This window comes from Pantherophis guttatus, chromosome 2, assembly GCF_059756535.1.
Source record: "Pantherophis guttatus breed Tessera chromosome 2, ASM5975653v1, whole genome shotgun sequence".
Lineage (NCBI taxonomy): Eukaryota > Metazoa > Chordata > Lepidosauria > Squamata > Colubridae > Pantherophis > Pantherophis guttatus.
Window position 1 is genome coordinate 67,845,165 of NC_142064.1, and position 18,033 is coordinate 67,863,197.

At 36.6% G+C, this 18,033-nt stretch overlaps 1 protein-coding gene across 1 annotated transcript in view; it reads right to left on the reverse strand.

Annotated features, from left to right (window-relative positions):
• RORB (RAR related orphan receptor B) overlaps nt 1–18,033 on the reverse strand; it is a 136,893-nt gene that overhangs the window by 36,953 nt on the left and 81,907 nt on the right. Inside the window, exons 2-4 of the mRNA XM_034410237.3 lie at nt 8,893–8,978; nt 7,188–7,329; nt 1,118–1,519 (exon numbers count right to left, since the gene is read on the reverse strand). Coding sequence (XP_034266128.1) covers nt 1,118–1,519; nt 7,188–7,329; nt 8,893–8,978 — 630 coding nt within the window. The remainder of the gene's footprint in view (nt 1–1,117; nt 1,520–7,187; nt 7,330–8,892; nt 8,979–18,033) is intronic.

Sequence of the window (18,033 nt, forward strand, 5' to 3'; positions counted from 1 at the left end):
TTTGGGGAACAATTTGCTGTGCTATCCTTTCCCCTTCCCTGTTAATCTCTGCCTTAAAAGAGGCACCAGGGAAATATTTCAAACATTTAATGAAGTCCTTGACTGCATCTGGCTGAAACGTGGCAGGGTCAATTCCTTCTAAAAGTCTACCATTTTATCCTGCCAAAGGAAGGAAGGAACAAAAGCAGCTGCAGGCATTTTGATGCTTGCCCATTACTGAATATGCACAAATCTGTTTTGAATTGAATTTTGAAGTAGCTTGGATCATGCCGGTTTGCCCTCAACTTGCAGATGTACATCTCCAAATCCAACCAAGACTAATTGCCCAGAAGTAGTCTATTTTTATTCCTCTTCATAAATGTATTTAAATGCTAGCAGAACAGATATTTAGGGCTGTATTTTTCTAGCTAGAAAGTCAACTTTGACCTGAGAAGAGTTTTTAGAAATCACATTCTACTGAATGGCATACAAGAGGAATGAATTATGGTTATAACAAATCCAACAATCATTGGTTGAAAACTAACATAGCTGTGAATAGAAAATATTGGTCATCATAAAGACATCACCTTCCTCCCTATACAAGACACCTAACAATGAGATTACACTACCAATTATCAGAGTCACAACTGAAAAAATTATGCCTAACACTTGAAATAAAATTCTCCAACGAATTAACAGGGACAGTGTGAAGTCATCTATGCCAAATGCTGATGTAAATCTTGAGTCTTCAATGCAAGATCACAAAGTTCTGCGTTATAATTAATTTTCATGCCAGTCCTATTAATGATCCACTTTCAGAGCGATTTGTTGACAAGAATGTGTATAGTTGTCAGAAAGATCATTAAACCCTCATGATAATGAGCTCTTTTGATACAAGCTCTCTATTTAGTAATTATCATTTGATTGATTTATCACTGACTGTGGTGTTCAGCTTCATAAACAGATCATGAATTGCTCCATTGAAGTAATGTAAACATTTTAGAATTCCGTAAACTGACTCTACAACAATCCTAGTCAGACAGGATCAACCCGTTTCAAATGCAACCTCTCAGCTTGAGGGATAGACACACAACCATTGTGAAAATTACACTGACCACCGAAGACAGGATTGTCTTACCTATTTCTGCCATGGTTATCCCTGGAGCTAATTGTCCGTTGTTGCAAAAGCTATAGGTAAACAAGTTTGGTACAGAAGTGAGGTCATAAATAGGTTCTTGCTTGATCTGCTTGATTCCGGTCATGTCTAAGCCAGACTGATCTGGGGAGGGCTGAGCAGAATCCACACTGTAATAACCCTCTGACTTCGGCAGGTCAATGACATGCCCATTTGAATAAGTGCCATCCGTTTCATTGTTCAGGTTGCTTAAGCCATTGCTGATGCTACTGCTGTAGACTCGGGCCAAGGCTTCAGCCTCGCCGCTCTGTTGTTGGCGCTGCTCCTGCAGCCGCTGCTGATGTTTCTGTACCTCAGCATAGAGACTGTCCCTCTGCTTCTTGGACATTCTTCCAAACTTTACAGCTGAAACAAGAACAATTTCAAAAATATATTGGTATTCTTATTTTTAAAATATCACTTTGATCTATATGCCAGGTGTGGGGTACTAAGTGCTTCAAACTGATTAGAGATCATTAATCTTTAAAGACTATGTCAATCTGTGGTTTAATAATGGTTATTGGATAAAGCACAATTGAATGGATTTAGACCACATATAAGGCAGCAAAGGAGTTTAAGAAACCACATTTATTTAGAGAATTTTTATATGGTATGAGATGTCCATCACTGGAAGTCTTCATTCATTCATTCATTCATTCATTCATTCATTCATTCATTCAGTATAAGCACCATGGCACCTGGGAGATTGCTTTCAGTATGCAATTTTCTTTAAAATCATTGCATATAAATCTCTTATTTTTTCTCAATTAGATCAACAGAGGAATATAATCCCATATATTTGATCCTTACTGTGTAGAGATTGAAATAACCTGTACAGGAACTCAAAGAGAATTAATATTGAGCAACTGTGAACTTATCTATTTTTAATGAGAGAGAAAATTTGTTCATATAATAGTTCAAGCAATTAAGTTTTGTTTCTGCCTGTTTAACTTCATGGTGAGAAAAGCTTTATTTTTACATACTTATTAAAGTACAGAATCAAGATGTTTCTGCATCATTCCCTTGGAAATCTCAGTAACTTTACCTTAAGACCAGTAATCATGAGATTAATCTACTAGAAAGTAAAGGACCTAAGTAATGACTCCAGATGCAACAAGAAATGTTTAGCTTTAACTTCATTCCATTTAATAAATAGTTTGTTAGCTAAATTAATTGTCTGTCCATTACAGTGAATTGAAGTTTTACTGCATATGCCATTTATGTCAATTACATAATTACAGATATAATATAAATGGATGCAAATTAGGTAATTTGGATTTAATGGAAATCTGTATTTAAAAGATGACCCGTCATACTCATTATTGTCATAGATTCACAGATCAGGTTTATCAGAATCATTTTACAGTTGATTTCTTCTTCAAAGTCCAGTAAATTTCAATCAAAATAGTCTGCCCTGTCTGATTCTTCTAGAAATCTATTTTGCAGATGAGATATACATTCATTAAAAAAAGATTTAATAAAACAATGATGATTTTTTTTCAAATAAATCAGCCTGTTTGTGGTTTTATAGTGTTTAGGATAACACTTAACGTTGGTCATTTTAAAGAGAGATTATTTTATTTTTTACCTGATTGGCTTCCACTAACACAGTGGAAGAAAATGATGTGATATATACTTCTCTGCAAATTTGGAATTGAAATAATTTCAAATTATTTAAAAACTCAGTTTTTTGAGTTAAACGTTCTTTTTAACTGAACTTGAGATTTCTGGAAGAAACGAAGAATATTTTAAACATTTTCTTTTAAAACACACACAAAGATAGAGTCTGACAGAGACAATTAGATCATAGGATATTGTCACCCAAAGTGACAACCTTCCTTCTACGTGTATCCTTGTATGTGTACTCTTTTACCGGTTGTCTTTTGCTGATGAGGGAGCTGTAGGGCCTAGTCTCCCAGGCTCGCTCACTCCAATTGCCCACCCTAGCCTAAGTTCGACTGAAATCAAGAGAATATTCTTCCTAGAGTGCCAGGCAACCACCATCCTGCCGTGCATAATGAGCAGCCTTGCAATTGCTTTTTCATCTCCCCATGTTCACTGTGCAGCAAACCAGGGCTCTCTAAAAATGTTCTTTTCAGATTTATATCCTTTGTGATTTATCAATTTTCTCCAAACCTTTCATCTGTGCCCTAACAGGATTAGTACTTTTGGAAGCTAACAAGCCCCCAACTCCCTATTATCACAATCTGTCAATGGGGCTGATATCTTTACACACTTTTTGGGGAGGTGGGAGAAAATGTTATACAGGTTACAATGAAGGGAAATAACAGACTAAGGGAAACACTCTACAGGAAGCGCACTTCCTCTAAAGAAACACAATTTGTGGATTACATCTCAGAAAAGTATTTGTCACATATAACCTTAAAGTAATAAAAGGGTTCGTTTCTTGTGACAAGAAAAGGGAGAAAACTGTCAGTCATAATGCAAAGCAATATCTTCATTAGTCATTTTTTTCAATAGGCCGGGACAGGGTTGCGGACAGCATCATGCAAGAATGCTTGCTGTTTTCGTTAGAATGATGAAAGCAGAGTCAAGCATTGCAAGCTTTGCTGCCTTCCGACATGTGAGTGACATCACGACCCACATTCCAAAGGGGCAGAGCTCATGTTGTGTGCCACAATGTTGCTTTCATTATTCTGACCCCCTTTGGTGTGTGTCTGTGTGTGTGTGTCTCTCTCTGTGTGTGTGTGTGTGTGTGTGTGTGTGTGTGAGAGAGAGAGAGAGAGAGAGAGAGAGAGAGAGAGAGAGAGAGAGAGAGAGAGAGAGAGAGAGAGAGAGAGAGAGAGAGGCTACTGTTGACCAGGGAAAATGTAGCCCTATAGATATTGCTGGACTGAAACTCCTATCAACCCAAACCCTTAGCTATCTTGACTGGGATTCATTTGATCTCCAATCCAAAAACACCTGGCGGCATCACCTCTGATCCACAATAGACACTATAGAAGACACCTGTATGAATAAACATTTCTTTCTAGCTTGAGGTAATATTTGGCCACAAAAGTGACATGACACTGCGTAGGTACACGTCATCTATGGAAATCATCCAGGTCACAGTTGTCCCAAAGGTGCATAGGCACATGTCCTTTCTCTGGGGAATGCTCAAGAAGTACCATGTTACTACTGAAAAGGGACTATTTCTGACATTCTGGGATCTTTAATTTCATTGTCACTATTTGATCCGCTGCCATTATGAGGGCTGGAAAGTGTTATGGGGTAAGAGATTTGGTCTTCTTAATTAAAATAAAATAAATAAAATATGCAGAATAAATGCTTTTAGACTTGCGGAAAAAAAACGGAATAGAGCAAGGACACATCACTAGCAGCTGCACTCAAGAACTTTCCTATTTACTGCATTGGAACCCTTAAGAACATAATGGATGAAAGCTTTAACATAACATAATTTCTATTGAAAAAATGCAGCTTCTTATATACTGTATTAACATTATTCAGTCTTAGGCTTTATTCTTCCTAAAGGGTTATTGAAAATATTCAAGAAATTGCATTTATTTTCAAGGCAAAATATATTAACTGTAGTAGACTCCCTTCTCCTATGCATTGCATTCTAGTTCAGTCCCCTGTCTCCTTAAAAAAAGAAAGTCCCAAACAAGCTCGTAATTCCACCTAAGTTGTTTTTACAATATCCATTTAATCACACCGATTTTCATATCATCATTTTGCTTTCAGCCATATTGGAACATAACCAATGTCTTTCTTCTTTCTCCATATTTGTAAAAGACTGACTCTGGTAAACAACAGTAAAATCAAATTATGGAAGCAATTAATCAATGAAAAATAAATGGTTAACCAGGAAGAGGCAACCCACTATCTTCCTTGTGTACCCAGCTTCACAAAGTAGTCCTCCTTTCACCCTAATCCAAGGACTGGGGGAATAGCTGAGTTTTTAAGGCCTGTCTGAAAAAGATCAAGGTTGGGACTATTCAAATCTCTGTGGGAATGGTGCTCCAAATGACAGATATTGTGATAGAGAAAGCACACTTTGGTGATTCCATCATATGACATTGTTAAATGGATGGACCTGCACATGCTGATTCTGTCTGAATAGGCAGGATGGGAGATAAACAGTCCTTCAAATAACTAATCCTAATGCTACACTAGACCAAGAAATCAGTTTGGCCTATGGCACTAGGTGGGACACTGAATTCTAGTTCTGACTTAGGCATCAAACCAGCTAGGTGATCTTAGGCCAGTCCCCCTCTCAGTTCTAGGAAGAAGACAATGGCAAAACACTTGCAAAAATCTTGCTAAGAAAACTGCATGGATTGACTCAAAGGTCAACACATACATGCTATGGAGCTTTATAAATAATAAGCAGCACCTTGAATTATGGCCATAATCTTATTGGCAACTGGGACAGCTTGTAAAAAAGAGGAGTTGCCTGGGCATATGGAGGAATGTCCATTACTGCTTGCACTACTGCACTATGGAACAGCTGCATTTTTGAATGTTCTTCAAGGAGGTCTCACATAAAGTTGCTTTTGCTTCCTTCCATAATGTCCAAGTTGATTATGATACCAAGCAGGCAGTAGTGGGTTCCACTTACCTTCGCTACCTGTTCAGAACTGTGAGCACTTGCATGTAGCAATCCACAGCTCTACCAGTGGAGGCTGGGAGCGTGCAACAAGTCAAATGTATATTGTAAAGATGTTGATTGTAGTGAAGAAGTTATCCAGGAATAGGTTGTATGGAGGTAAAAAATCCACGTCTCTCCAGACCAAGACTGAGTCAAAAGCTGGGGACCATTGGCAGAAAGTGTGTCCTCACAGCTTTGACAGACTCAGTCCAATTGGCTGATAGATGAGGACAACCCATCCCTGGATGCTGTCTCCACTACAACGGAGAACCTATGTGCATGCACAGAGCATCCATGATGATGTCCAGGTGGGTGGGCGGAGCCTCCTGCCATTGCCACTACCAGTTTGCCCGAACTAGAGCAAATCGGTAGAAACCCACCACTACAATCAGGGTTGAGGAGTTCTGAAAAATGCTTCTGATTGACAACACTTTCAGCCCATCATTCTCAGCCTGTGCTGGGCAGAGAATGCAACCAATCCAGGCTTACTTTCTTCTCTTTAAATTTGCCAGTTGCTAAATGTTCTGTATCCCAGTTAGTAATGTTACTTTACCCTTTGTTTCATAAAAACCAGAAGGAAATAAACAAATATTTTTATTTATTAATTAAATTTGTATGCCGCCCATCTCACTGATAATATTTCCAGCATTTGTCCCTCAAACATGCACAGACAAATACAAATATTTGCTCACATTATCAATTGTAATGATTATGTTTGGTGGCTGAAATTTTCTTTTTTGTGCATTTACTCAGTGCACTAGTATTTTGTTTGTAGTTGCATTTCCTTACAGTATTCTATATGCTGCCTTGAGTCTTTTTTGATTCGGTGGCCTTATTCTTCTTTCCCCCTCCCCCACCTCTCTCATCTACCATCTACTATCTATGAAAAATTTAAGCTGCCCATCTCAGTCACATAGGGACTTTGTGGACCCTAAATAATAGTTTTTAAAAATTGTTTAGGGAGTTAAAAAACTTTCATCATCATAGGCTGCTCTTGGGCCTGCTGTGAGCAATGTTTGTGTTTTGAAATTAAAGTATTCTCTCAGTTTAATAGACAAATGGGGGGGGGCATGGGAAGGGACCTGTTAAATGCATAATGCCATATGCATAAAATAGCAAACACTGTATTCCAAATCTATTTAAACCAAGATCTGGTAAATCCCATTATAGTTGTTGACAAATTTAGCTTAATGCTTATCAGCAATTCTGTTCCAAATTTCCATTGTGACATCTTGTACTTGGATTAATTTTACTCTCTGTTTGACATCATAACTCCTCTAGTTATAAAGCCTTCTGTTTGGGAAACAGCAGGGATCCATGTCACCGAACAGAAAGATGCCTTTACTTTGGGAAAGGGAAAACAGACTGCAAGGAAGAACGGTTCCAAAGACTGATCCGTGAATCAGAAAACTAGGGCTTTACCATCTCGAGACATTCCCAGGGCAAGACACTTCTGCAGTCGGCAGTGTTGGCAGCGATTTCTGTTGGTTCTGTCAATTAAACAGTTTCTCTGCCTTGGGCAGGAATATGAGGCATTGTTTTGCTGACTCCTCCTGAAGAATCCCTAGTGAGGAGAAAAAGAAAGACAGCTAAATCTCTGTATTTAAGGCAACATCTCAGAACCATCCTTGCAATTAGTGTCTGGATGTATTATAATTTTTGAAATTTTGCCAGGTCCGGATAAAGTTGAGATTATAATGAATGTTAGCCTTAGTGCTTTAACACAAGTCTCTACTAAGGTACGATAGTCTGAATAAGCCTATTCCATCTGCATTCTCAACTTAAAAGTTTCTCTCACAGTTGTTGCAAAGGTTACATTAGAATAATTTTAAACTCTTTCCCCTAGAACAGTTATGGCTAACCTTTTCAGCTCTGAGTGCCGAAACTGGAGTGCACGTATGTGCACGCGTGCCACAGTGCCGGAACCCGGAAGAGAGCAGGTGGCCGGTGCACATGCATGCGCACTGGCCAGCTGCTCTCTTCCAGGTTCCAGCACATGTATGCATGCTGGACAGCGCACATGCATGCAATGGAACCCGGAAGAGCAGCTGGCAACGGTGCAGGTGCCCACAGCGAGGGCTTGGCGTGCTCCCTCTGGCACACATGCCATAGGTTCATCATCACGGCCCTAGAAGCTCTAAAGATTTTGGAGGGATTGTCAGGATACAAAAGTGAGAAATTAATGATATCATACAGAAAAGGGTTTCTCAACCACTGGATTTTTAAGATGTGTGGACTTCAACTTCCAGAATTCCCTAGCCAGCATGGAGTTGAAATCCACACAGCGTGTTTGAGAAGCATTGTAAAGTAACAGATTTCAGTCAAGAGTTATCTCCAAAACCTCTTGATTGGCAGTGCTCAATTGTACAATCTATAAAAATGATGAAGCTACTCCTTTTTATTAACCATATCTTCAGACTTCTAGAAAACTTCATATCCTTAAAAAAAGAAGAAAGGAAGAAGCAGCATGATCTGATTATGAAGGAGGGATTTTTTTCAGCTTTGTGAAGTAATGTTCCAATCTTAACTGTTATTACTCAGAGGTGAATAAAATTTTGCTAAAATTTTGTAATCTTACAAATGCTTACAAGGAGTAAATCCTGTTCAATAGAGAGATATTTCAGAATATGTACAGACTATGCAAAGCCTTCTTAAATAGATGTTTCTGTTCTATTTTATATTCAACACATTTGCTCCCCCCACCCCAACCCCCCGCAATCTGTGGCAAGTATGGCAAACTGAAACATCCTGCTGTGCTGGCAGTTTTTATTTCCCCTGACTAAGCCAAACAGAGGGGAACTCAAGTCTTTTTCATTCAAATGTCATAATTTTTTCTCACTCATTTGAAATAGGAGCTAGAAGCAAGACTTGAGCTAAAGAGATGTGTGCCTTTATATTTGTTGAGAGGTTGTTTTATATTTACAGAGAACGTGTTCCTTTTGTGCTAATTGTACATGTCCTCAAACATTTTGGAAAAATCACATGTGTAGTCTTGAGATCATGGAGAATGGCTGACAATTTTTGTACCGTTTTGAAAATCGTTGCTGAAATGATTTGCGTTTAATCCAAATAGGCCAGAAGCTGCCACAGAATGCAGTGGCAACACAGACATATAAACATTGCATACCTTGCAGCCTTCACAGGTGATGACCCCATAGTGTATTCCAGAGGACTTGTCGCCACAAATTTTGCATGGTATCACTTCGATTTGTGCTGGAAAAGAAAGAAAGAAAGAGTCGGTACATGTTTCTGCAATTCTCTCTTTTTCCTTAATTTTGCATCATGAAATAGATAGTGGAGGAAGCCCAGCCTGTCACTACAGAATTCTATCCTATAGTGCTGTGATTTCTCAAACACAATTTCATTGTAAATAATGTAGGGTTAATCCAATTTCTTTTTCAAGCTACTCTCATCTCTCTAGACAGCGTGCTTCACAGATTTCATCTTGCATTTACTTGTCTTGCTGATAAGTCTAAATTCTTCTTTTGATAATTATGATGATATACGAGAATATGATAATGTATTCTTCTCTAGAAATTAGCCTCTCGCTTCTCGTCAACCTTCTAATAATTTTTTAGGCAGAAATCTTGACTTTTCCTACAGCTCTGGATGACGAGTAGAGAAATAACAACTCCTTTCATTTGCACCTTGCAGGATAAAGTTCATATCATGCTCACAATATTGATCTACAATTTCCCTATAGAGCAGGGGTGAAATTCAGCAGGTTCTGACAGGTTCTGGAGAACTGGTAGGAGAAATTTTGAGTAGTTCAGAAAGCTGGCAAATACCATCTCTGGCTGGGTCCAGAGTGGGGTGGGAATGGCGATTTTGCAATATCCTTCCCCCAAGAGTGGGGAGGGAATGGGGATTTTATTTATTTATTTATTTATTTATTTATTTATTTATTTATTTATTTATTTTTCATATTTATATGCCGCCCTTCTCCCGTAGGACTCGGGGCGGCTCACAGAATAAAAACAACACAATAAAAATGCTAAAACAAGCCAATTTAAAATCCCCAGACAATTAAAACCTCGCGGCAGATAAGGGAATTTGCTGAAAAAGCCATGTCTTCAGGTCGGTGTGGAAAGGGCGGAGGTCGGGGGCCGTCCGGAGCCCGGTGGGTAACCCATTCCAGAGGGTCGGTGCGACCACAGAGAACGCCCTCATCCTGGGGGCCGCCAGCCGACATTGTCTGGTCGATGGCACCTGGAGGAGGGCAGTCCTATGTGAGCGCACTGGGCGGTGGGAGCCCGGTAGGAGGTGGTCCTGGAAGTACCCTTCCCCTGGAGTGGGACGGGAATGGAGATTTTGTAGAATCCTTTCCCTGCCATGCCCACCAAGCCACGCCCACCAAGCTACACCATGCCCACCAAGCCACGCCCACAGAATCGGTAGTAAAAAATGTGGAGTTCACCACTATAGACTATTATAATAGAGATATCCAGGTCATCATAAGACACGAATCTATTTATAAGCTTCTGTGAATATTTACCCTAGCTGCAATACTTTGTAGAGGGGAAGTCAGTGCAATTCTATTTATTAATATATATATTGTATATATATATAATGTATATATCAATATACATTAAAATGGCCATCTAAGCATTATCAAGAAAAAGGATGAGAGTTGCATTAAAATCACCCTATAATAATTTGGTATAAATTTCAGTATAATGTGATGCATAATGATACAGCCATTATATTGTTAGCCTTAGTTTTTGGTGGCCTCTTTAGGTTCCTGAACTTATGTATGGGTCTCACTGAAGGATTTCGGGCCAGTCATTAGCTTTCAGTTGATCAGAGGATTAAATGAGGGATGGTTCCATATAAACAGTCTTCAGCTTTTCAGAGGAAAGCTGAGATCTATGTAAGGACTAAATAATGGGAATGGAGTTGTCCAACAGGTCACTATAGTACTGTATCAATCTGCTTCTCAATGGAAACTGTTGACAGACCACCCTCAGATTCACATTTTATTTTCTTATAGTTTTTTTTTTAAACCTAACCATGGCTTTTCCATATAAGATTTCCCTAAGACATTTTTTCCATTAATTGGTTTTAGTAGGAAAAAAAAATATTTACCCTAGCATCACAAGTATTGTCCATGCAGACATAAAATTACTCATAGAAACCTAAAAGCCATGGCAACAACAACATATTTACTCTAAAGCTGGTTCAGGACATCTTTATGAGGCATCTGAATGGAGTTAAGGATATAAAAGAAATATGTGATCTATGAGGCAATAATGAATAAAGTATTCATCCCTCTGCATTCAAATGTACTTGTGAAGAAATGTATATATGCATTTCAGAAGACATTATCTACGCTACTTGAATTTAGAAAATTGTATGCAAAGCTCCATATATTAGGAACCAATGGGCACAAAACACTCGATATTGGTGAAAGTTCTGAATATTAACAAATGAAGATTTTTTCAGAAGGTATATAATAATCAGCTGGATTTCAAGTGGTTTGTGAACTCCTATCTGAAATTGTTTCCAATGAGAAAAATTAAATAATGTGCTAGAGAAAATAGCTGGGAGCTAGATTTTTGGCTGTTAACTTTTGATTTTTTCCATTTGGGGACTATTTTGTACAAACAGGCATAATTAGATGATAAAGCTCATCACATGAGAATTCTACCCTGTTAAAAAGTCATTTACGAGTCAGCCCTAAGGACTTCAATCAAAGGCATTCAAAGGTAATATGGATCAAGGCCCTTTGTGTACATGCTATATAAAGAAGAAATCTCCTGGTGCCATGCTTCACAGTTACCTAATAGACTACTCAGGAAATGATGCCAATTAAAAAAAAAAAACCAATAATTATGCAAGTACATTGCCTGACAATCAGGATGTATGGGGAAGGTTTATTACTATATAAAATGATAATGTATAGAAATGATTGCTTTTGGACTAACTCGTAAGCCAGAGTCACAAATGATTTATATGCGCACATTGTATATGCATGAATGCATTCATTATGAACAAATGAATTACACACTGGAATCTGGAATATGACAAGAAAGAGTTTTACCAGGAAGAGATTTAAGAAGAGATTGGACCACCAATTGTCTGAAGCGGTATAGGGTTTCCTGCTTGAGTTGGACTAGAAAACCTCCAGTGAGTCTCTTCCAACACTTATTCTGTAAGTCAGTTTTATTATTTTGTATTGTACAAAAGTACACTTTTGTATACAATACATATTCAAAGCACTATGTGGGTTTTACAGAGTATCGTGAATTTTCTTGAGATAACCCTTAATGTATGGAGATTAATAGATACAAAGGCTTATTTCCTTCCAGAAAGGAACTAAAAAGTTTTCTCTTGAGTCTTTTATCTCCAGCTCCTACATCAGATACTGTATATTTGTATGCTCTGATCATATTGGTGCCATCAGACAATTCTCTCTTTCGTTGAGACATCATAACATCTGAACTTCATTATCTACTCAAACTTCAAGTCTCAACCCAGAGTCCCATGAATGAAGAGCTAATGGTTGGCTGAAATATCTTATATTGCTCTTGACAGCAGGGATGGGAAATGTTACTACAGTCGTGTTCTGCAGCTTTACAGCATATTTCTATTATTATAGGGACAACTAACGCAAGAGAGGAAAGAAAAACAGGCAGCCTTCATGTTTTGCAATCACAAACATATGTTAGGAAATGCAGGCAGCAGCATTAGCCTTTTTTTTTTTTCTAGTAGACTGCAACACAGTTTAAGGACTTGGAACAGAAACTTGAATCAATTAACGGCTGAAAGAAAAAGAAGTGACTTTATTCCTGAAACTCTTGAATTACTGTAATTAACACACAGGGTACCAGGTTTCCTTTGCAGATTTAATGATGGCCAGCATCTCCTACATCTTGTTGACATTGCAGCTTTGTTTGACAATTGAGAACAAGGTGTCCCTCCAATTCAGCTTTCCCCCCATGGAGGTAGGCAGATAAGTGATCATTTAGTTTAGCCTATGCTTCTTTCCATTCAGCAGAAATGAAAGGAAAAACCCGTTTTCCAAATTTATCCAAGAACGCACATTTGAAATTTTGTACAAGTTTTGTGGAATGAGGCCTTGGTTTATAAAGGAGGCATGCTGAATAGGGATCTTTGTATCGGCGGAATGCAATCTGCTGAAATAATAGAGAAGGAACAATATTTTTCTAATTTTCTTACTGTTGCCTTCTATGTCGTCTTATGTAATGTCCCAGATGTCCCTCTCTTGTACTTTATGGTAGGAAAAATGTAAAGCAAAGTTGCATAACTCAAACCAGAATCCTGAACTGAATTAAACCATGTTGATTAAATTGGATTACTATTTAAACCTCCTTGTCAATCAATCAGACATAAGCAACTGTTACCAAGTACAACTATGAAAAATGGCACTGCAATGCCATAAACTTGGATGTAAGTACCTAAATCATAGGTACACATTCATTCACTTGTTCCCCTTGCTCCTTACTGTGCCTGGTTCTGTAGAGATCTAGATAAGTCTTTAAAAAAATTCTTCTTATATTTTCCTGCATATCATAACACAAAAAAGGGCCAATTTAGATTATACTATATTAAAATATAGTGCATACTTTTCTGTATTAATTTATAAATGGAAGTGTACATGTTGTTATCCATGCCATTTTTTTCTCACTCAAAGCAAGATTAATTAATTCAATATATTAGTTACCAGAGTAAATTTTTATTTATATTTCACATTTCTGAACTGCCCTCTCCCTCAAAGAAGGACTGTGAGTGGTGTATAATAAAACATCAAAATATAAAAACAGTATATAAAAATTAAAATGTTGGAGTAAAAATTAAAAATTAAAAAAATTGAAAATAATAAAATATTTATGAGGCAAGAATAATTAAACCCTTTTCAAAATTATTTGACAAAGGCAGAGCGAATATTTCTGGCTATCTAAGGATATTTTGGATATCTAAGGAGGATTTGAGCAGGCATATCTTAAAGGGTATTTCCTTTTAGGTAGGCAAAATTCAAAGATTTAAAGAGTGCCAATATTATAAAAAGTAAAAAGCTAAAATATTTATAGACTAAAGAGTCTTTACCTGGTGCCCCAAAGATAAAAAATTAGGAATCTCTCTTCAGAGATACTCCATTTTCTACTTTATACCAGTATATTAAAAAAGATTCTTTACATAACTGAAAATTAAATGAAAACATTTTCACTAAACGCAAAATATGTTTTATTTTTTATTTCCAGGAAATCATATTTCCTTTTTTTTGTACAATATACAACGAACATTGTGTACATATAGTATTTTCACACACATAACCTACATATAAAATATTATTTTGCATATTAAAAATACTGATGATACCTAAGTGCTGATGATGTTACCTAGTTGGAAATGAAACATCTGCAAGAAAATCATCAAGCTCAGAGAGTATCAAGGACCCCAGAGTCCTCCTCCCCCTCCTCCCCTTCCCCCTCCTCTTCCTTTTCCACTCTGCAAACCCCATCTAACACTGGTGATGTTTCCTAGTTTGGTAATGACATGTCTGTATACTGATCATTTGTCATTTCAAAATATAGTAATGTATAGTAAAATAGTAATGCAATGACTATTTCTCATTAATTAAGTCTTTGTTTGCAAGCTAGGGCAATCAAATAACAAGGGTTCAAGTATAAAACAAACACTCAGCGCTTTCTTGAATAAAACTAAGCACTGTCCATATTCTGGATTGTTAAAATGCAGTTGTAATAGCAGACCTTAAGAGACCAGAAAATGGAAGAGAAATAAGTATGAACAAAAATAGAACGCTGTTTGATACAAATTATCGCCATTTAAGGTTTCCTGTAAAGATGTTTTGATAAGAGTCTTCACTGACAAATTACAAAGTAAAAGTGGATGTGGTGGCCTATCACATTTTGTAAAATGAAGAAGCAAAAGGAAAAAACACATCCACTGCTGGAGTCTGCTGAACATATGTGAGTGCCAGAATTGTTCGCAAGTAGCACTGTTTTTGGTACATTTTTTATTTTATTTTTTTGTAGTATGATTTGTTCGGGGTGGTGGAAAGAGGGAAATCTAAGCAGAATTGTTTGCAGACAAGCAGATGTTAACTGTTTGGGATTAAATGGTTCTGTCATAAATTTCTCTTTTATTCAAACAGCCTTAAACTGCAATCCTGAACATTCTGTTGCTTACTAGGAGCAAGTTCTATTAAATACAGAAAGATTTATTTTCAAGTAAACAAGAATAGGATTGCAGAATACTCCTACACTTCATGCAGTTGCAATTTAAATGCTTATCAAAACTGAGCTAATATGTCCTCTGATAGTTTGGATATAGGAATATGGGAATAAGAAATGGTTTGGTAGGAGCTAATTTTTCCCAGAGTTACAGAGGCTAATTTCTGCTGTAATCATATAAAATATTATTGGTTTTATTATATTGGTCAACAACAATAAAGTTTATTACCACCTACTATTACGGGCTTTATTTGAACAATTAAATATATATTGTTAAGTTTCTTCTTCTGAAACTGATTGTTCCTAAATGTGATTAATTTATGGTTGTGTAGCTTGTCAACTCCCTTATGTAGACTAGTTCTATGAATTCCTAATATAAATTCACATTTTGTTATATATTTCTCAATGTAGGCATTGCAGCATTTTGGTACCAAAACCTACCTCTTCAATTCATCTTGAACAATAAGTTATCAAAGTTCACCCTTCAGAATTGGTAAAATGTGATCTAGCATCCAGTAATTAGCAACCTAATTGCTACTTTTTGCACCAGTGGAAATGTATTATTTATTCAGGAGGATATATAATCATTGCAATATCTGAACGGGATGTAAATAGGTGTAATAAATCAAAACTATGCAAACCAAAATGAAGTTGTACAAATATAATCCTCGCCATTATCACTATTAACAATCCAGAACCAGTATGGGATCAGTTAGTTCTTCCAAACTCAAAATGTTTTAGGAGTATGACCTTTTTACAATATGTTAAATCTCAGTCTTTAAGCCAGTCTGGATACTGATCAACAGCATTTACATTTTCAATCTCTAGCTCATCATATCTCCATTATCCAACTTGTGCAGTCCTAGTGCCTCAATTCTGGAATATAATCAGGAAAAAATATTTCTAAGATTAAAGAAAAGAATGTAAATAGAACAACTGGCAGAAAGAATTTTGCCTTAATTTCCCATGAAGACCAAACACCTAAATCATTTTTCTGCAATTCACCACCTCCAGAAGTATTGGAGCTTCTGTTCCTAAAGTCTCAGCCAGCCAGCACATCTGAAGGGCAACACATTGAGAAAGACTGGCCTTTAAAGAGCATCCATTGTATACTGATCAGTTCTATCATGGGGTGATGTGCCAGTGAATTATTTCTTGCCTCGTTGATCTTCCTTGCTCCAAGGATATTGACGAATAGCTGCATTTAGCAAAAGACTTAATAATTCCATTCATTTTTGCAGGATACCTCTTGCCCACTTATGACCCAACAGAAGGATAATAATAACTTTATCTTTTGCTCTAGCAAAATGGGCAATGTTTGGATATGATGATAGCATCAGTGGGCCTTGTAATCAATTCTTAGAATATCTACTTGTGAAGTCCTTAAAAAAATAAGATTCAAGAGAATTCAAGCCCTGTTAGTTCAAGTCTCCCTGTCAGAAATACTGATTGCTTGGTAAAAATACAGATTTGAAAATATCATGACAAGATAGTACATAGTATTTTGTCACACACACCAGGAACCATCTTTATACCACATTTAGCTTGTAATGGGATGCTTCTCCTTCAACATTTGTTATCACTGTGGGAGACTGCCTTCCTTGCAAAGTCTTTTTATGTAGCAGGCTTAGTTGTAGTCACTTTATCTCAGGAAGAAAAGCAGAGACTAGAAAAGGTACAAGAAAAGGCAGATTATCAGGGGACTGGAAAATCTGCCCTACAAGAAAAGGTTGCAATATTTCATTTCAAGAAAATAGCATATAAAAGTTAATATAATAAATATATAAGATTATGCATGGTAATGAACAACCCATATGGAAAGGGTTTTTTCTTTCTTTCTCAGAATTCCAGAATCTGAGACAAAGTAAATGATGGGCAATAAATTATATTTGGTAGATTTATGGAGGACAATGTTATCCACATCTTATCAAGATGTTACCAATAGGTTCAAAGGCAACATACTAGACCTTATTTCATATGGGCTTTGAGTAGATATTTGGTTAGTAGCTGGTGTTTTAATCCAGTGGGCTGTGTTTATGTTTTTAACCCAGTGAAATCAAAGGAACTTTGCAGAATTGCGAGGCTATTTAGATTTTTCTACAGGACAGGCAGAACTGAGTTTGTTAAACTACTAGATGTTATAACTGCAGAAGCAGTAATCATCCATGGCACTGATTATCAGGCCTTCTTTGGGAATTTGGCTGATAATGGTTTACAATTCCAAGATTTCATATTAATCCATTGCTAAATGTAATTTACAGAACTGTAAAGAAAAAAGAAAGAAAGAAAAAAGGAAAAAATCTCAAGTATCAATAATAATGTTGTTTGATTTTTATGCAAAGTTTGTAATGGGCTTTATATATTTCTGTATAAAGTAAAATGAATACATTTTATAAAGCAGAATGGAAACAGAATAGTTGACAATATGTAATGCAGGGATTCTAATATCTGTGTATTTAAAATGTTCATTGTAGATTCAATTGGTGGAATTAAACTGTAGTGTAACATTGAAGACTACCAGTAATTGTTTATTTTTATTTTTATTTTTTTAAAAAAAAGAACAGCTCACTTTTCCATCATAAACATAATCAGTCTATGGAGAGCTTCTGTATACAATTTTTAGTTTGGGATTGGATATTATTTTTGCAAGTGAAACTGAATAATAGCTTCCAGTGTGAAAGGGAATATATCCCCTTGGACAAAAACTGTAGAGAATTAACTTATTTATTTATAGAACCCTATCTGGTCTCAAGTGTTTGGAGTAATAAATGGCAATACTTCATAGGTTGGATCTTTACCATGCTATGATCGTTATATTTGGGTCCAATGAAATCCTTTTGAAAATGCATCCATAACTCATATAAAAACCCTTTCTTTGTAGCATCCAGTGCACAACATAAACATGTTGGAAAACCGCATTTTGTAGGATCATTATTTATATCATTATTTTGAAAAGCAGATCAAAATATAAGACAATGACAGCTGGTGAAGTGCTGTTGAAATAAAATATGACAGGTAAGAAGAAAAGACCAAAATTCAAAGAGCTGTTTCTT